The sequence below is a fragment of the Condylostylus longicornis genome, unplaced genomic scaffold (assembly GCF_029603195.1).
Source record: "Condylostylus longicornis isolate FDR11 unplaced genomic scaffold, ASM2960319v2 ptg000040l, whole genome shotgun sequence".
Classification (NCBI taxonomy): Eukaryota; Metazoa; Arthropoda; class Insecta; order Diptera; family Dolichopodidae; genus Condylostylus; species Condylostylus longicornis.
Window position 1 is genome coordinate 2,385,874 of NW_026578009.1, and position 19,324 is coordinate 2,405,197.

Consider the following 19,324-nt stretch of genomic DNA (forward strand, 5'->3'; position numbering starts at 1 on the left):
AAAATTATGAAATCTATAAATGCAGTATCCCCGATATATCTTGCTGTTACAAAACTAGAAACAAAATAAAAGAAAAAATTACAGATGTACTGGAGAATTTTAATAATTCAGTTGTAACTTAAGCCTTAATATAAAGAACGTTCGATTAATCCTAACAGCAAAATATAAAAAAATAGCATGTTGGAAAATCGACACTTTTTTCCTAAAGTTCTAAAGGAATTATAAGTTTCTCTTAAATACAAGTTGTAAAATTGAAATATGTCGGATATTCAGAACATAACAAATTTACAAAATTAAACTAGACATATACGCTTTTATAAAATTTTTAAAATTAAAATAAGAGCTTTACTTTAAACATTAAATCTTGGCAAAAGACCCAAATAGCTATAGGATAAGGAAATAATAAAATATTAATGCTATTTTCATTTCATTAATTATTTAAAAACTACATTCTCTCCATTATTATTACTACTACTGTTGTTTTATTACACATTTCATTTTATCAAATAATAAAATTTTTAACAAAATTAAATTAAAACATATGAGTTTTAAATTTTAAAAAAATATTATATATAATTGTTAATTTTAATTTACCGGAAAAAAAAATTTCAATAATAACCAAATATTTTTATAACATTGTATATGATAGTTTACTTTATTTTTATTTTTAAGCGATATTTTTAGAAGTTTAATATAAATTTCTTTGAGAAAATAATCACTTTAGAATTATTCCATATATTAATTTTAAAATTAGCATATAATTAATTTTAGAATAAAATTTGCTTGAACCCAATATTATCTGTATGAAATAGAAAAATTCAGTCTTTTGATATCAATTAACATGCAAGAAAATACGTAAATCGAAACAGTAAGCCTGTATTCCTTTCTTAACAGATAAATATTTTTATAAAGTGCCCACATAAATTTTTTTTTATGATTTTACATTATATAAGGCATTAGTTTTTCAGTTAGCTCGAAATATTTTAATGAGCTCTTCATTAAAAAACAATTATTTAAATTTCGTTTATTTTAAATTACTTTTGAAATAATTTTAATTCATTGCTTTAATATGCTAGAGAAATTTCAGCAACAGTAAAAAAACTGTGGGCATTTTCTAAAAATATATAGTTAACTTTTCTATCATATTTCTCAAATAATACAAAAGTGAGAAATATTGAAAATAAGCGTAACCATTAAGCAAATTATCTTATTGGTTTCGATCAAATAGAAAATTCTAAAATTGAATCAGCTTATTTACAAATTTATATTCGTAAATATATCCGTTTCTTAAAGTTTGTATTTATTACGTGTAAATATATTTTATTCATTATATAACTAAACTAATGACTTAATATATTTTCTATCTATCAATTTTGGTTTGTGTATAAAAACAATATTATAAAAAGTTTCTTTTAAGTGATCTCTATTCTTAATTCAATGACATATTTATTTATTAGGAATGGGTACGGCAGTTAATTTTTTACGTTATTTGCCACACAAATTTCACGTTGACGGTTTTGCTATTCCACCTGTTATGGACTTATGATCTAATCTTTCTTCTTCCGATAACCAAGCCATCTTAAAATTTATTTTAAAAAATAAATATTTATGAGTATATATTAATATATAACAAATATATTTTAAAATTAAAGCACATTACCTTCTGTTTATGTTGATGAGCTGCCTCATATGCTCTATCAATAACCATTTTTTCTCTTAAAATACCATCTTCAGAAGCATAAACGGAAGCTTGCCAGCTTACTCCTAACTTGGAAATTTCTCTACCGGACATGCCTTCACAAATTTTGGCAATTTTACTACATGTCGCACCGTAATCAAACTGCTCTAATTTAAATCTCCTGTAAACGGATATTTTTATAAATTTTAATATTTTAAAATTTCAACAAAAAAAAAATTACTTTGCTCCCTCGGTTGCAGGTTGTAAAACAAATTTATCGAAATATAATCTAACCAATCTTTCGCGTTCTTCTAATCCAGGTAAAGTAAATTCAACCATTTCATCCAGTCGATCATTCAATGCATAATCAAATTGTTCTGGAGTATTACTTGCTAAAACTAACATAAACTTTGGATTTTGTTCACTGGTACGATATAAAAATGCATTCAGAGCTGATCTTAATTCTTCTGAAATACGTTCTGAAGAACGCTTTCTTAAAAATGCGTCTGCCTCATCAACAAATAAAATTAAACCTCTACGTGATGTTTTAGCCCAATCAAATACTTTATGTATTGCTGTTACAGCATCTTTACCCATTGGAGCAACATCACCACCCGACATTATAGCATAATCCATTCCTGAGTGATTGGCTAATCTTTTTGAAAACATAGTTTTACCAGTACCGGGTGGACCATACATTAGTATGTTTCGATATAGTCCACGGTTTATTCTTGTATTTTTGGTAGCTATGGCAATATCTCGTAAACGTTCTTCTAGTTTTGGATTAAGAATAACTCCCTGTAGAGCATCGGATGGTTTTGAACGCAATTTTTTCAAATATTGAAATGGATGTTTAATAGCGTCTAAAAGAGCAAAACGTGAGGTTTCTCCCACTAGAGTAGGTTTTCCTATTCTAGCCTCAACATAACGCGCTGTAACCCCAGTTGCTCCTTTAGCCGAATAAATACCCAAGGCAAGAAGTGAAAGCCCTCCGACAGCCTTTAGAACTTTATCCCAATCAGTTAGCATTGCTTCTGCTCCGGCACCTAAAACTGATCCAGCCGTTCTACAAATTTATATATTTTAAAATATTTTAAAAGCCATTTATCTACTTTTAAAATTACTTTATTCCTTCCAGTACTGTGGTTCTGTTTTCTTGAGCTCTTAATCGAATTTGTTCAAGTGTAAGATCACGATTTTCTCTATCGATTTTTGCTTTTGCTCTTAACTCGTGCTCCAAAATTTTTAAACGATTCTTTTCTTTCATTTCTATTTCATGTTCTATTGTTTGCCTTCTCATTGCCTCTTGCCTAGCGACGCTTTCCTCTTGTCTAACGAAAATTTATGCTTTAGAATAAAAAATTATATATACTAGAATATGGTTACTTTTTAAGGTTTTCTTCTTGAGCTTTTTGTTGTTGAGCCAATTGGTCATCATAACGTCTTCTCGCTAATTGATCTTGGTATTGTGCTCGTTGTTGTTGTTGCTTTGTTTCTTCCTGAAATTACTACAATTTATCTAGGAATTTGGTAATTTTATAGGTTGATATAGCCTTACTATTAATGTTTTTCTTCGTTCTTCATGATCTATACGTCTTTGCTCAACCTTAGCCTGCTCTATATGCGCTTCATATTCTTTTACTTTTGCCATATATTCTGATTGACGTGTTGATTCTTGCATCTTAGATAAATCCAATGCTTCCTTTGCATGTCCTAAAATCAAATGTGTATTTCATTTTCGCATAATAATAAGGATTACGCAATTATAGATTGTATGTTGCTAACTAATATCTTACTTGATTTTTCTAAAGTCTTTGCAGCTTCGGCAGCTCTTTCCAAAGCCGAGGAGTCAAATCTATATGCTTCCATTGCTTTTTTCTCAGCTTTCGTAAGACCTTGATCATTTGAAATAGTCCCTGCAGTTGGCCCAGATCCAGGCTCACCGCCTTCCATTGGCATTCCAGTATCTTGAGGCTTAGATCTACCAAATATCCACGACATTTTGTCTGATCAGATTCTGTAGTAACAATGTTTTCACAATTATATTTAAAAAAAAAAGAATATAAATCACTAAAATTGCTAAAACGTGCAATTTACAACCTCCTAATCAGAATGACATACAACGGTTGTCATTTGGAAAAGATAAGTTGCTGAGTAAATTTTGGTTTTTATTTTACTAAACACTACCGCGTCATCTATTAGACGAAAGCAAATATGTACATGAAATGAATATTGAATATGAAATGTCAAAAGTATCGTAATACATATTTCAAATGAGTTTGCCGTCATATTTTCAAATGACTCCTTATTGTACATAACTTCAATTTGTTTTAAATTTTTTTTTAAATTATAACTAAATAATGAATTTATTTATATTGGGACACTTTTAAATTTAGTTAGTCTAAAATATTTAATTTCCACAACTATTTTAAGGGTGGAATGGTATAATATTTATTTATGTAAGAAAATGAAATTTTCATGCCAACTGCTTCTGAGAATTATTGTATAATATTTTTTTCTTTGGTTTGTAATAGAAGGATTAAAAGAAAGTTAATATGAAACACAAATATTTTTAAACTAGATCTTGTAGCAAATGCAGTTTCTACAAAATCTTGGCTCCATAAATTCAATTTTAATTTGGGCACCCCTGCAATTCACAATAGTAATGTTTATTGCATAGGAATTATTCGATGTGAAATTAGTTGACAATTATTGACATTAGTTGACAATTATTGACACAAAAACTAACAACACCAAAAATATTTCACGAGATCAAATAAATAAACTTGTAATCTACAAAAATAAGATACTTAGTTTTAATTACATTATCATTTGAGAGTTTCTAAAAGAAAATTACAGGATATTCAATTATCAATATAATCTGTATAAATTTCACCATGTCAGAAACAGATGTTCTAAAAATGAAGGTAACAAGCATCTTTTATCGAAATCAAATTAAATACATATAAATTCATGGAATTTGAATGGGACAAATATTTGAAATTTTAGGTTGCTGATTTGAAGAGAGAACTTAAACTACGAGGCTTATCTATAACCGGGAACAAAACTGAACTTCAAGAACGATTACAGTCTGCTCTATTAGATGGCGATTTATCGTTAGAGGATACAGCAATATCAGAAGACGTTCTATTAGATGAAGATGGTTTAACTGACGAAGAAGTGCCTGTTTCACCAATTCCAGAAGAAAACTCAACTCCAAATCTTGAAAATAAACATGAAAACGTATTATCCTCAACAGCTACAATAGAAAAAGAAGGAAGTGATAATCAACCAAAAAAAACAGTTGTGCTAAAACGAAAGCTTATCACGTTGTCCGAATCAAATATTTCGTCGGATGAAAATCAAACAATCCAATCTACTTCTGAAGAACCTTCAGAAAAAGAAGCAAAAATTGAGATAACAGCTGACGTAGTCAATAATGAAAATAACACACAAGTACACGAAAAACGAACTTTAAAAGTGAAAGAATTGACGACCAGAGAGCGTATGGAAATGAGGGCGAAAAAATTCGGAGTTTCATCTTCTATTCCGTCACTTAGTGAGCTTGGAAATAAAAAAATTCATCATGAAAAAATCAATATGTCCGATCCTAAAACAATTGAAGCTTTAAAAAAGCGAGCTGAACGTTTTGGAATAATAACAGCACCGCAAATCAGCGCAATTGAAAAAGAAGAAAAACTGCAAAAACGTAAGGAACGGTTTGGTTTGGCTTCAGATGATAAAAATGCTACAAATAAGGTAATTACAAATAACCCTGACTACGCAGAGAAGGCTAGACTAAGACTTGAAAGATTCAAGACGACAGCAACAAACTAAGATCATAAAGTTATGCAAACGAATTGAAACCTTTTTTTTATTTACTTATTTGAAAATTAATATAAAAGTACTATACTAATAAAAAAAATTAACATTAAAGAAAATAAAATGAATTAAATCCTTAGAAAAAGAAAAACTTCAAATTTGCTTTGTTTTCTTTTCCGGAAAACACGATCTGTTTCACTGTTCCCTTCTGAGAAATGTTGAGGTATCAGAATAGAGAATTTTACAAAGTATTGCGGACTTTAAAATTGTCAATTATTTTGACTAACTTTTGTACTATTGTGGCATCTGTTACATAAACATCTTGATTTTCAGATTTAATTCCACTTCCAGTAAGAGTACCATGCAAATGACTTTTTTTCCTTTTTGCAGAAGAATGAAACTCCGTCAAATTTGTTTGAAACAAAATTTTTTCTAGATTTTTTTCATTGATTCCAGATCCTGGTAATATAATAAGGTTTTTGTCTTTTGACCACGTTGACATTTCTTTTATATTTTCTAATCCAAGCTCTACAGTTTCTTCAAAACCGCTTGTTAACACTCTACTGAAACCTAAATTCTCAAGCAATTCCAAGTTCGTTATCATATTTTTTGGATTTGTGAAATCAAACGCCCTATGGAATGTCACTGAAACATTTTTGCCGCATTTACGGATAATTGTTTTACATTGTTCAACTTCTACTTCTCCGTGTTTATCTAATGCACCAAATACAAAACCATCTGCACCCAATGAACTTAATATTTCTATATCATGTAAAATTGCAGTAATCTCATCGTCAGAATACTGAAAGTCCCACCCCCCTCTAGGTCGAAGCATACAAAATATTGGTATATTTGTTTGGCTTTTTAAGACCTTAAGCACTCCTGGACTTGGTGTTAAGCCACCCTCACTAAGAGCTAAAAATTTTATCTTGTATATTTAACTTGACCTAAAAATATTTAATATAAACCTGAGCATAATTCTATTCTAGAACATCCGCCTTCAACAGCCGCAAAAGCAGATTCTAAAGAATCCACACAAACTTCTAGCATTTCACGAAATTTAATAGAAATTTATTTTTCATTTCAATGTCATTTACTGTCATTAAAAAAAGCAAAATAAAGCTTTGTTTTAAAATGTGTCAGATTTAAATTTGAATTGTAAACAGAAAACTATTTTTGTTTGTAAAATTTTTATTGTTAATATTGGATTTAGTAGAATATTCTTCCTTAAATTATTAATAAAATAAAAATTTAAGTACAAAAACTCTTTACGCCATAATCAAAATGAAACAGTTATTTTAATAGTTAAGTAATAATCATATAATTTGTAGGAAATAATCAATCAATCAATTAAAATTCAATAAAACATGGTTTTTTTATCAATCTGGAATATTTGTAAATTCAATTAATAACATTCATTGTTATCCATGGATGTGCCATTACTCTGTCAAGTGGCATTCTCCTATTTGGATCCTGAACTAACAGTCTTTCAATTAGATGTGCAGCTGCTTTCGATACAAATGTCGGCAATTTATAATTTACTTTTACTATCAAATTATAGGTAACAGCATGCTGAGTAGCAAGAAACGGTGCCTGTCCTACTAAAAGTTCGTACATAAGCACACCCAAGCTCCAAATATCCACAGCTTTCGAATGTGGTTCACCTTGAAAAAAAAATAGAACGTGAAATTTGTTGACACATAATTTTTGCAAATAATGAATACCTTTAACCATTTCTGGTGGCAAATAATCTAAAGTACCACACAATGTTGTTCTTTGCGAATGTGGCTCATGTACTGACCAACCGAAATCAGCTATTTTTAATTCGCCTTTATGACCAAGAAGTAGATTTTCAGGTTTGATATCTCTATGAATTACATTTCTTTCATGCAAATATAATAGAGCAGATGATAAAGAATTTATATAACCAGCTGTTGTTTTCTCATCAAAACGTTTTTCTGGTTGTTCCTTTAATGCATCATACAAAGTCCCCTTTGGTGCATATTCTAATATAAGATAAATTCTAGTTGCATCATGAAAGTAGCCAAATAATCTTAAAATGTTTGGGTGCTTCAAATGAGACTGAATTTCGATTTCCCTACGAACTTGGTGTTCGACATTAGTTTCTTGAATTTGCTTTTTATAAAGTACTTTTAATGCTACTACGAAACGTGTTTCTTTTTCACGAGCAGAGTATACATTACCAAACTTTCCTCTGCCCAATTTAGCACCTATATCGAAACTAGAAATGTGCCACTGAGTTTTAGTTTTATTTCCTAAAAAAGGAAACTTATTGATAATGCCTTTCTAAATTTGCTTATTATGTAAAATACCTATTGGTTCCTCTTTTTTTGGATCAGGTTTTGTAACCACTTTGTCAGTTTTTTCTTCATTCGCTTTATCAACTACCTTTTCACTACATTTTTCAGTCTTTTCATTATCTTTTTTATTAATATGTAATTTGTTTGCATTATTGTTGGGTTCCGGTTTTGCAGTTTTAGTTTCAATTGTCGGTTTTCTTTGTGGCACATTCTTTTGAATTGATGTGATATTTGTTGGTTTTTTAGTTACCATAACAGGTAACGGCGCCTTAAATGGGTCCGGTTTTCCTTCAGTTTTTACAGCTAGTTTTTGAAACTTCAAAAATTCATATTTATAATATACATAGTTAATTTTGATTGTAATTTTTAATTAAACTTACATTTGAACTTGGCATAATTTTATTTGTACCAGGTTTGATAGTTTTGGGCTTATTTTTATTAAATTCATTTTCTTTATTAATTTCACCAATGACTGTTTTGTAAGACATCACTCAACACAAAATAATTTAATATAAAATTTTAATAAACATTTACATATATATCATAAAACAAAATTCAAAAGAATCATTTATTAGACCGTTTCACGTTAAAAATCTCTTCAAAATGTCCGTTTTGAAATTTTTTCTAGATAAGTACTGCTACCTGGTGGTTAAAGTAAAAACTTCGATTTAAAATGTCAAAATCTGCTGACTACAAAATTCCTGAGTTTACACAATGTTGTTTTTGTTATAAGAATCTTCTTTATTTCCTTTACTACTTGGATGCCTGTTACACGTCAGATTATATCTTAAATTCAATCGAAACCTGACATCGAATTAAATCTGATGAAAAAATAGAAAATAATCTGATTATCACTAAATTTTCTGTGAGTTTTTTAAAAACAATATGGCGCAAATTTTTTTCAAAATTTTCGAAAAATTTTATTACAATTCGTTGGAATTTATGCACTTCAAAATGCAAAAATATTAGCTTCTATGCGTTATAAAACACAATGAGGCTGCTGCAATAAAATCCAATAATAAATGACAATGTCAAAATCAGCACAATACGACAGGCAGTATCTTGAAAAATAGAAAATGAAATTTTTATAAAAAAGATTTACCAAAACCTAAAAAATTTTCATATTAAAGTGAAATTTAAAGTTTTCTGAGCAGCATATCAAAAATATAAATTTTAAATCGAAATTTTAACTATAATTTTGATTAAATATATTTTCAAATTTTTTTCGCATTTTTTTGAACCGTCATATTAGGCAACATATTTGAGAGAATTGAGAGCAAAAAATGATAATACACTGAATAAATAAAAAATACAGCTTTTAAAATTTTATAATTATTATAAAAAATGTGCCGTTCCAAAATTTTATAATAAATAGGGCACCTAGAGGAAAAACGGAATAAGACAAATATTATATAGAAACTTGCATTAACGTTTAAAGTTCCGGATAGGGAGTTTGGGTAAATCAGTGTTACTTACTAATAATATGAAAATATAAATCTCCTGTACATTAAAAAAAAAAGGAGACCAGGCATTCATGTTCTTGTTCTGCCAAGGTTCATACATTAATATTACTAGAAACATTGGTACCAAAATTTCATGTCCTTATGCATATGTAAAATCTTATCCTTTTTTGGCAAGTCAAATTAATTTTAAAATATATTGTTCCGTTGTGAAGACATAACATTTAAGATACTTTTAATTGAGGCTTACTATTCATTACTTTAACAAGGCTATTTTAAATTTTATCTCATTAACAGAAAATATTGATGAAATAAATAAAACAAGATATTCTCACGTTTTTAATTCTTTAACACTTCGACTAGTTGTCAAATAGTTGAAAATTAAGAAAAAACAGGTATTGTAACGTACTATCATTTTCAAAATTCTTTTATAAATTGACACTTTGGAAAAAAAAATTTTACAAATTTTTTAAAAATATGAAATTGTAACCAAATTGACAAAAATGCCTACAAGTAAAACGTATACATTTTTATACAAATCTATCTAAGTGGGAACGCTGTTATCTGGTATACGTACTCGTTGGTTATAATAGCAGAAGTTGACTAATTAATAATAATATTTGGTAACATTTTTATAAAGACATTTGGTTGGCTAATACTTTATTACTTTATAGCTTATACCTTCAGAAAGTGAAAAAATTAGTGAAAAATTTATTGCATTATATTTACTATAAATAGCAACTTAAAAGAGTATATTTTTTAAAAATATGTTTTCTGGGAGTAATCCTAGTAATGATTTATATTGGGCTAATGCATTAGCCCAAGCTCAATCCCAAAATAACAGCTTAGACTGGGCACTACTAGCGCAGCAATGTAAGAATTTTTATTTAATTAAGTATTTGAAAAAAATGCATTTTTGTAATAACTAAACAAATTAACATGATATTAAAGGGATAAGCCATCAGCGAAACATTAATCCGAGTTTTGAAACATCTGGTCGGAATGATAATACTTTAGTAAGCCCCGCTGATGCTCCCCCCGCTCCTAAAATTTCTATAAAAAGCAATGAGGAGCAAGGGGAGGCAGATATGGATGTTGAAGATGACCAAATGGAGCCATTAAACCAAAATTTCATTACACAACCAACACCACAAATATGGTCAATATCATCAGGTCCTATGCCTATGTCATTAATGACTCCACAAGTTCCCGCAGCGCCAATACCTGGTAAATATATGTGGCAATTTATTCATGGGTTTTCAAAAATTACTTTAAAATTACATTTTTTTTTAGCAACACCCTGGAATATATGGAACACATCCGGAATATTAAATACAAATCTTCCGCCCCCTACGTTGCATATACCTGAAATAAGCACACCATTAATTGGTAGTGATAAAATAAACAAAAATACAGTAATACCCTCTTTAATGGATACACCAGTAAATGCTCCAGTTGATACGCAATTTCCCACATTAGATGCAGCAAAAAGGAAGACATTACCTGCTTGGATTAGGTAAAAAAAAGAAAAAAATGTTTTGAATATTTCTTATAACAAAATATTAAAGGGAGGGATTGGAGAAAATGGAACGTGAGAAACAAAAACAATTAGAGAAGGAAAAAGCATCAGAAATCCCGGACAAGGATAGTAATAAATATGATAACCAAAGTTTTATTGAAAATTTACAGGCAATTGACAAATCCGATGGAATAGGTAGTAATAAGGCTAATAAAAATTCTAGTAACTATAAAGGTTTTCTAAAGAATAGTGCACTAAGCTCGGTAATGAAAAAATTGAACTCATGAAAAACCTTTGCAAGATTATGGAAAATGAATTTATTTAAAAAAAAAATAAAAATTTATTTTAGGATGATAGTGAAAAATCAGATAACGAATCTGAATCTGAAAAGATAAACTATAAAGATTCTTCCACTAAAGTTAATCCATGGCATGGTAAAACTCGCGAAGAAATAGAAGAAGAGATGGTAAATATGTATTTAAATTACATTTTATTAATTTGTGCAATATGATTTTATGATTTGAAAATTATGTAATCAAAACACAATGAATTTTAACAAATGCATGCTATATTGCAATACTGAGGTTTATAAACTGAATTAAATTTTTTTATGAAAGAAAAACTGATTTATTAATTTTGCGTTACAGTTATGATGTAAAAAATTAATCTATTTGCTGAGAGACTTAATTTTATTTTACTCAATTAAGAATTAATAATGAACGGTCTATTAGATAATATAAGTACTAAAAACATTTGTAATTACTAGCCATTATTTAAAAAAAAATACTTGAATAATATCTGTTTAAAACAGTTGTTGTAACTTAACATATATCTAAGTTTTTACATTCTAATAAAATATGTATTTAAGTTCTTACAATTTGCCACGTGAAAATTGGCGATTCCCAAAATTTTATTCAAATAAATTGAATAAGCCGAAAGATTCTTCATACAAATGAAAATTTAATAAATAACTTGCTATATGTATTTGTTTTCCCAAAATAAGTAGTGATAATTGCTTATGTTGTAGAACTATGCACTATGCGTAGTTGTATGTGCATGTATGCCGAAGAATTCTTTTATTTCTATTAAACCCTATTTCTAACATGAAGTGTATGAATTGTAATTTTTTCAAAATAAATTTTTAAGCTTGTAATTTAAGGTATCGTATAATAAATTTAAAAACTTAATTTTAGATGCTTGTAGTAAGACGATCTTTAACTGAAATTTTATTGGAAATAACAAATGACGAAATACGTAATATAGCCCAAGAAACATTTAAAAGGCATAAGTTAAAAGGTAGATAATTTGAAAGCAAATATTTTTTTTTCTTTTATTGCAGAAATTGAAATAAGAAAAATAATTATATAATTATTTATAATAACATTAAATTTGTTATTGCTCGATATTCATCTTATTACAATATTAAGATGAAATACTACGGAAGACAATAATTGATTGAAAGTGAAAATTATTTATTTTCTTTTCTGAATTTTAATTTTTAATTATCTATATTATTTTTGAAATATATTATATTTGTATTTATTATTAAAATAAAGCATCATCAGCTCAAGTTATACGTAAAAGCGCCCTTACTTCTATAAGCGGTAATTTAGGTAAGTTTAATGTTTTAATTTATTAATGTTATTATTAGAACATTTCATTTACTTTTTTATATTAGTTTTGAAACCATTTTGGAAATACATATGTATTTTATTATGAAAGCATAGAATTTTTTTCAAGAAGTATTAAAAAATACTGTGTTTAATTTATCATTATAATTAAAATCATAATTTGCTATATAATGTGATGATTTATGTTTGTAGCAAAATTATAAGGAAAACATTGAAAAATTCAAGTCTAAGAAGTTAATTCTTTTTTCAAGGATTTTCAATTTTATTGATTTACAAGCGAAATAAATAACGAGAAAAAGAATTTTTCCTTTGCCACGATCAAACTTGATTTGATTCGGAACATTTTTTTTTTTTATATTCAAAAATATTTGAATAGTATGATCGCGTTCCTAACGCATTCAATCACAATATTATGGATTGATTTTGCTATTTGATATTTTTTGTTATTGTTAAGATTTTTATAAGAATATAATATTGCAATAATTGATGAACGGAGCCATAGTTCATAAATTCCTGTTGAAAGGCCATTCTAACATTTTGTCATTCTTATATATTTTGTTGTTCTTATATCTAAATATACATAGCACAGATTGTTATTAATATTATGTTCATTAATATCAAGTATGTATTGTCTTTTTTGCTTTGAATATGTCCAGTTTGATTTGTAAAATTTTAATCGAAATTTTAGAAATTTTCTTATGTGGGATTAGTTATTATACACCTTGAGGTTGTGTATATTTTTCTAACGTAACGTTACGTATTTTGTGTAATACATATTTTATTATACGTATGCAGGTCCTTAAATTTTGCAAGTACTTCTGCATGAATGAAAAAGAGATAGGAATTTATTGAAAAGAAATTCTAATTCAAATTAGTGCGGAAGTTAAAAAAACAATAGCACAGGTTTGAGTGTATGCAATTATGCATAATTTATTTCAAAACAAGAAAATCACGATGTTTTACATGTTCTTAAAATGTTCTCAGGTGCTTTAGAATTTCAGCCGATAATATTAAACTCGTAGTTTATTATTTATGTGCTACAATATTGATCACTATCTATCTATTCTTTATAAAGATTTTTTTGAAATCTCTAATTCATTTTTTTTTTTTAATTCATTTGTTCAAATGTAAATATCCAAAAAAAAATTTATAATTTTGATATTCATGAGTAAATTTTCTTATATAATTGAAAATTAGCATGATATTTTGCCGTTGCAATATTTCTTCGATTATTCCTTTTATCGTTTTTTTTTTTTTAACATGATACCTTTATATGAAGAAAATTGCACAAAATTTTCTTTAATTTTTAAAGGTTTAGGGGCATATGACAGTGATTCTGATACCGATTCAGATACCGAAGATGAAACTACAAAAAAAGATGATAAGGATTGCGATAAAGATTCAGAAGATGAGTTAAGAGTACGTATTATAAACAAATATATATATATGTAGAAAATTTTGTTCCTCATTTTATATATCTTTTTTTCCATTCGCTATTTTTTTTTTTTTTGTTTTGGTTTCTTACCTACATATAATTGAATTTTCAAAAATAAATAATTTTTACATGAAAACAAAACAAAAACTTATAAAAATATAGGAAACAATGTTAAGTCGACAGCGTTCATTCAAAGCAATTGCACGTGAAATTGATATTTTAGTTGAAAAAGAAGAAGCAAGGCAAGAAGAAATTCGTCAAGAGCGTTTGAGACGTGAACAATTAGAACGGTCAAGTGAAAGATTGCTATTACAAAGTGGTGATAATGATATCGAACATTCATCAAGTAGTGGTAATAGTGGTAATTTTGTTGGTAATTCAAGTGGGGTCGATGGTAATGGTGGACAATTAAGAAGAAACAATTACGATAGGGATTTTGGTGAGACACAACATGATAAAAAGTCATATTCATCTAATGGTGCGTTTTAAAATTTTATAAAAATAAAAAAAAAAAAAATATGAAAATATTGTGAAAAATAACTATGAGTTGAGATCAACAATAAAACCAATATTAAAATTGAATTAAAAAATTGGGGATGGGGAAAGTGCATTAACAAGTGCATTCTTAAAAGCCTTTTTAAATGCACTATTTTATGAAAAAAAAAAAACGAAAACTTTTTTCTTATGTGTCAAAACTAATAAATAACAAAATGAACTAACAGAAAGTTACAATATTTAAATTAAAAAAACAAATTTTTATAAAGGTTTTCAAATATGTAAATATAATTTTTTTGTCTTATAGAAGACATTATTTAATTTCAAAAATTAAAAATAGAAAAAACTGCATTGCAGAGATGAAAAGAACGGCGTTCTTACAAAAATATTACGTCAACTTATTCAAAAACCAATTCTCTTCTGTAAATTATCAAAAATTTGACTACTTTAAGAGATAATTTTGAGTACATTTTAATAATTAAAGCTAAATTGCAGAATTTAAATTTAACAAAATAAAATTTCAAATTCACCATTCACCATTTTTTTTAAGTATGGAAATTCAATATTTATATTTAAGTTAAAAAGAATTTGTTTCATCTGCAAATATCGGATAATCAAAGATAAAATAATTTCGTAAAGTACATTTTCTTAGTTACATTCTTTCGTGGGAATTTATGTTAGAATATGTTGTACATTAAGATAAATTTAATTATGTTTTAGTACGATATAAGATACGTCATATTCTTTTATTGAATTGAATAAAAAAGAAATTTTTGCTTAAAATTTATATTCAAAACTAATTATATTTTAACATTAATTTCTGTTCATTCAATTTCAATAATTATTTTCCTAAACTTTTTTTTAATAACATAAAAACATTTTTGTACTAAAATTTTTTTATAGATTTTTTCATTACAGGTAATGTTTCGTAACGAATATAAACAGAAAAAAACTAATATTATTAAATTTTTTTAAAATTAGGCCAAAAACGTCTGAAAGAAAGAACTTCCAGATTCAGTGATAATAAAGAATCAAAAAATAAATCTACGTCATCCACTTCTTCTTCTTCCACTGGATATTTATTACCAACATCTGGTAACACATTAAGTTCAACGAATTTATTGAATTCAGCTACATCGACAACTTCGAAATTGATACAACACCAACAATCACCATTATTAAATCCTTCAGCGCATATTTTAACTAATTCGGCTGCTGCTGAAAATTTTTTAATGGCAAATGCAGTTCTATCAGAAGCTTTCCTTAAAAATGATAAAAAGAAATTAAAATCGTCTTCATCATCTAATAGAAAAAATAAACGTAGCAAAAATTCTCGCAGTAGATCTAGAAGTCGAAGTACTATTTCTTCAACATCAAGTAATAACAGTGAAAATAAAAGTAGTCGAAGCAGTCATAGTAGTAAAACTACTTCATCTTCATCAAATTCATCAAATTCTTCAAAAACTTCAGAATATAAAAAATTTAATAAAAAAGATAAAAAGAGATCAAAATCAAGAGAAACATCTCATGATTTTGATAAAAAAACAGAAGAAAAATCTTATAAAAATAATCGAGATTTAAATGATCGTTTAGATTCAGCTGAATATAATCATAGTCGTTCTCATTATCATCGTCATTATCATTTTGATGATGATGATGATGATTATAGAAGACATAGGCGACAATATGATAATTCACCTGATTCTGATGATTATTATAGATCTCGAAGACGACGACACCATACAAATAGCAGTAGCAGTCGAAGTAGTAGTCATAGAGTTGATAAAAAAGATTATTATTATTCAACAAGTAGCAATCATAAAAGATCACATTCTAGACGAGAAAATACTCGATCAAGATCAAGATCAAAGTCATACTCTTCAAGAGATAAACAATATGAGAAATATTAAGAATTAAATAAATTATTTCAAAATTTTTAAAACAACAAAAAGAGAAAAAATTAAGGTTAAAATACTACAAAAGTTTAGACATAAATTATTAGAAATATCAAAATTTTAAATAACTACCAATTAAAAAAGAAATAATTATAAGAATCTAAAAAAGTTTTTTTTAAAAACGTTAAAATTTTAAAAAGAAGATTATTGGATTAAATTTGGTATAAAATATTAGGAAGATTGAAAACAATTCAAATTAATTTAATCAATTCGATTGCGAACATCAAATTAGAAAAAAGAAATCCTATACTTACGTATATCTGAAAATATTCTGAAAAAAATCGTAAAAAAAAAAATTTAATTTATTTTTTTATTTTTTCAAATTCCCAAATTTTATAAAACGTTCTGTTTATTACAAAACGCTTAACTCTTTTCATTTTTTAGATTCATAGATTTTTTTAGTATAATTATAACAATAATATATAACAAAATAATTGCAATAAATATATATATTTCAATTAATATAGAATTAAAGAAAAAGAATTTAAAAATAAAGAAAAAAAATATGTATATATGTATTTACATATCTATATATACATATATACTACATCTAAGTTAATAAATATAATGAAGTAAAAGCAAAACATCAAAAAAGCTTAAAAAATTTTTAGTAGAAACAATCAAAATAATGTTTATTGAAGTGAAAGAACAAATAAACAAAAAATATATATTCAAACTAAAAAAAAAAAAAAAATTTTTTAATTTGTAAGCATTCACGGAAAATCCGACTCCCATACAATACGAGTACCATACATACTCTACTAAAGTATAAAAAATTATTATCTGATATCGCTTGTTGAGGCAACATTGAAATAACTCAAAACTTGTTTATTTGAAAAATCGAATTTTAAAGTTTTCGACTCAATATGCTCTTCTGGTTCTAGCAATATTTTACAATATTTTATAAGTTAATAATCGTTTGAATAGATTTGTTTTATTGTTATAATACTTTTATACTACATTATATTAATTTCAAAATTGGACTGCAATAAATTAAGGTTTTCAATACATACATACAATGTATCTACAATACATAAAGCATATTATATATGTATGTATAATTAAAAATTAGTTCGCCGCTATAATTTTAAATACATTTCAAGTATGTACATACATTGAACGTTATATGAGCAAAACTGTGAGAAACTGAAGAAAATATTGTATGGAGAAATTTAATGTTTTTTAAAAAAATAATTTCAAAAAAAATCAAAAATTCTCGCTTTGTTTAGCTTTTACTCGACAACTAAATGTCAAATATGATTAGTTGTAAAAATAAAAAAATTTTTTTAACAGTCTGCAGCTTGAAAACGAGTATATGGGTGTTTTTCTAGTCCTAGCTTGTAATACGTTCGAAAATTCCCGAAACATACATACACTGCAAAAATATAAATCGTTTGGAAATGACTGGCTGTAATAAAAAAAAATGTCAGAAATGTAGAGCAGACCCCTAGTTTAAATTTTGTCGCTACCTCCTGAAACTTCTTTTATTTTTTTTCAAAGTTAAAATTCAAAAAAATTTTAAATTTCAAAATGGCAGATTCAGATATTGAAAGATTATTAAAGTAAGTTTTTTTAAGTCTTCAAATCTTGTTAAAATTTCCATATTTTGCAGTGAATTGGAGGGCGAATAGTATTGCGGTACTATTTCATAAACAATGTCATTTCTGTTATTTTTAAACAACTAATATTATTTATGAATTTCAGAATTTGTAGACTCCGTAAACTTTTTATTTTAAATTTAACTGAAGTTTTTGTATACTGTTTAACGCTGCGGCTTAGAAATTTTAGTTCTAATGTAGAACTTTCAGCGCAGCGTGCATAAACGGAAACCCCCTTTTTATTATATGCTATAGAAAAAATACTGGATCTTTAGGGAACTGAAAAAATTTTTTTAGTTTCTTTTTAGTCTTTATTTATATAGTTTCATTTTAGGTTTTTCTTTATTTTTTTCTTCGTTTTGTAAGTTACAATTATTTCTTTTAATTCTTTTTCTTTTAGCAAGAGTAATACATTGGTTTTATATTTTATATTTTAATAATTTTCATATTTTTTTATTTTTTTTTTTTTTAATATTTAAAAAAAGAAACAAAAAGATGTTTTATTTAAAATCTATGTAAATATGTAGATATTTTGAAATATTATTTTCAATTTATATAAATTTTATTTTTCTTTTTTTTTTTAATACAATAATCTTAGTTACTTTATTAAAGACTTTTTCTATTTATACATATTTTGATAATGTTCTTGTATAATTAAATGATTTTTGTTCCGATTTAAGTGAAATCTCTCTATGAATATAATTATGTCGTGTATATTTTTTATAATAATGTATGTAACAATATTATATTAGCACAAATATTAAAATTATGTGTGCCTATACCTTTAATTTTTATTACTAATTGTTTCATACATACACATGAATATATATATATATATATATGGTATATATTGTGTTTTATAGAATACATAATACGAATTCTTAGTTTAATTTAATTATTTTTCTTTTTTATATGCAAGTAATTTTTAATATTTTACATTGAATGATGATAACGAACTCTATATAATAAATTTTATAATGTGTTTTCTTGTCTTACTTTTGTTTCTAAATTGTTTTTGGGACAATATTTAGGTATTTCCAAAGTTCAGATCTAACGTCAATTTAATTTATTCAGCAATACAAATTCAATTGCCGAATAAGTTAAAATTGTCGTTAGATTTTCATTTTGGTAGATTCGCCCACGTCCACTGTATAAAGGGAGGCATATTTTATTTATTTTTTTTTGTGTAACAATTTATTTTTTTTTGTAATGCTCATTTTTATTTTTAAATCTACTTAAACGAAAAATTTTGGCAAATAAATTGCGTTCATTTTATGTTGAATTTAAGTTTCATTTGTAATTTATATATTTTACATTAATATAATAAAATTTTAAAAATCTGATATTATTCAACTAGTAAAAATTCGTAGTTACTGCATAGTAGAACTTATAATGCGCGTATTATCTATT

General features: G+C 26.4%; 5 protein-coding genes across 5 annotated transcripts; 2 read left to right on the forward strand and 3 right to left on the reverse strand.

Moving 5' to 3' along the window:
- Positions 1–576: 576 nt before the first annotated feature.
- LOC129609485 (ATPase family AAA domain-containing protein 3A homolog) lies at positions 577–3,804 on the reverse strand. The gene is made up of 7 exons (XM_055521402.1): positions 3,475–3,804; positions 3,237–3,391; positions 3,065–3,177; positions 2,803–3,009; positions 1,920–2,744; positions 1,661–1,859; positions 577–1,578 (listed from the first exon to the last, which is right to left on the reverse strand). The coding sequence occupies exons 1-7, from the start codon at positions 3,677–3,679 to the stop codon at positions 1,504–1,506; spliced, it is 1,779 nt and encodes a 592-aa protein (XP_055377377.1). The 5' UTR covers positions 3,680–3,804; the 3' UTR covers positions 577–1,503.
- Positions 3,805–4,417: 613 nt separating this feature from the next.
- LOC129609486 (SAP domain-containing ribonucleoprotein) lies at positions 4,418–5,658 on the forward strand. Its single transcript, XM_055521403.1, has 2 exons — positions 4,418–4,605; positions 4,688–5,658. Exons 1-2 carry the CDS (start codon positions 4,576–4,578, stop codon positions 5,513–5,515), a joined length of 858 nt encoding a protein of 285 aa, XP_055377378.1. The 5' UTR covers positions 4,418–4,575; the 3' UTR covers positions 5,516–5,658.
- LOC129609487 (copper homeostasis protein cutC homolog) lies at positions 5,521–6,585 on the reverse strand. The gene is made up of 2 exons (XM_055521404.1): positions 6,469–6,585; positions 5,521–6,415 (listed from the first exon to the last, which is right to left on the reverse strand). The coding sequence occupies exons 1-2, from the start codon at positions 6,548–6,550 to the stop codon at positions 5,742–5,744; spliced, it is 756 nt and encodes a 251-aa protein (XP_055377379.1). The 5' UTR covers positions 6,551–6,585; the 3' UTR covers positions 5,521–5,741.
- A 193-nt stretch (positions 6,586–6,778) lies between these two features.
- LOC129609706 (uncharacterized) lies at positions 6,779–8,404 on the reverse strand. The gene is made up of 4 exons (XM_055521814.1): positions 8,202–8,404; positions 7,834–8,137; positions 7,225–7,776; positions 6,779–7,164 (listed from the first exon to the last, which is right to left on the reverse strand). Exons 1-4 carry the CDS (start codon positions 8,307–8,309, stop codon positions 6,902–6,904), a joined length of 1,227 nt encoding a protein of 408 aa, XP_055377789.1. The 5' UTR covers positions 8,310–8,404; the 3' UTR covers positions 6,779–6,901.
- Positions 8,405–9,934: 1,530 nt separating this feature from the next.
- LOC129609859 (arginine/serine-rich protein PNISR-like) lies at positions 9,935–19,235 on the forward strand. The gene is made up of 10 exons (XM_055521998.1): positions 9,935–10,154; positions 10,233–10,508; positions 10,575–10,797; positions 10,850–11,063; positions 11,150–11,266; positions 11,994–12,096; positions 12,357–12,413; positions 13,744–13,850; positions 14,029–14,344; positions 15,343–19,235. Exons 1-10 carry the CDS (start codon positions 10,049–10,051, stop codon positions 16,269–16,271), a joined length of 2,448 nt encoding a protein of 815 aa, XP_055377973.1. The 5' UTR covers positions 9,935–10,048; the 3' UTR covers positions 16,272–19,235.
- Positions 19,236–19,324: the final 89 nt, after the last annotated feature.

Bases quoted from the DNA above. Each gene is read 5' to 3' on its own strand.
- LOC129609485 (XM_055521402.1), bottom strand. From the start codon at position 3,679: ATGTCGTGGATATTTGGTAGATCTAAGCCTCAAGATACTGGAATGCCA. The intron at 3,392-3,474 runs GTAAGATATTAG...ATTTGATTTTAG, and splicing joins AAAGACTTTAGAAAAATCAA to GACATGCAAAGGAAGCATTG. The intron at 1,860-1,919 runs GTAATTTTTTTT...ATCCGTTTACAG, and splicing joins CCTGCAACCGAGGGAGCAAA to GAGATTTAAATTAGAGCAGT.
- LOC129609486 (XM_055521403.1), top strand. From the start codon at position 4,576: ATGTCAGAAACAGATGTTCTAAAAATGAAG. The intron at 4,606-4,687 runs GTAACAAGCATC...TTGAAATTTTAG, and splicing joins CAGATGTTCTAAAAATGAAG to GTTGCTGATTTGAAGAGAGA.
- LOC129609487 (XM_055521404.1), bottom strand. From the start codon at position 6,550: ATGCTAGAAGTTTGTGTGGATTCTTTAGAATCTGCTTTTGCGGCTGTT. The intron at 6,416-6,468 runs GTTTATATTAAA...TAAAATTTTTAG, and splicing joins TAGAATAGAATTATGCTCAG to CTCTTAGTGAGGGTGGCTTA.
- LOC129609706 (XM_055521814.1), bottom strand. From the start codon at position 8,309: ATGTCTTACAAAACAGTCATTGGTGAAATTAATAAAGAAAATGAATTT. The intron at 8,138-8,201 runs GTAAGTTTAATT...GAATTTTTGAAG, and splicing joins AAATTATGCCAAGTTCAAAT to TTTCAAAAACTAGCTGTAAA. The intron at 7,165-7,224 runs GTATTCATTATT...TTTTTTTTCAAG, and splicing joins GCCACCAGAAATGGTTAAAG to GTGAACCACATTCGAAAGCT.
- LOC129609859 (XM_055521998.1), top strand. From the start codon at position 10,049: ATGTTTTCTGGGAGTAATCCTAGTAATGATTTATATTGGGCTAATGCA. The intron at 12,414-13,743 runs GTAAGTTTAATG...TAATTTTTAAAG, and splicing joins TTCTATAAGCGGTAATTTAG to GTTTAGGGGCATATGACAGT. The intron at 14,345-15,342 runs GTGCGTTTTAAA...TTTTAAAATTAG, and splicing joins AAAGTCATATTCATCTAATG to GCCAAAAACGTCTGAAAGAA.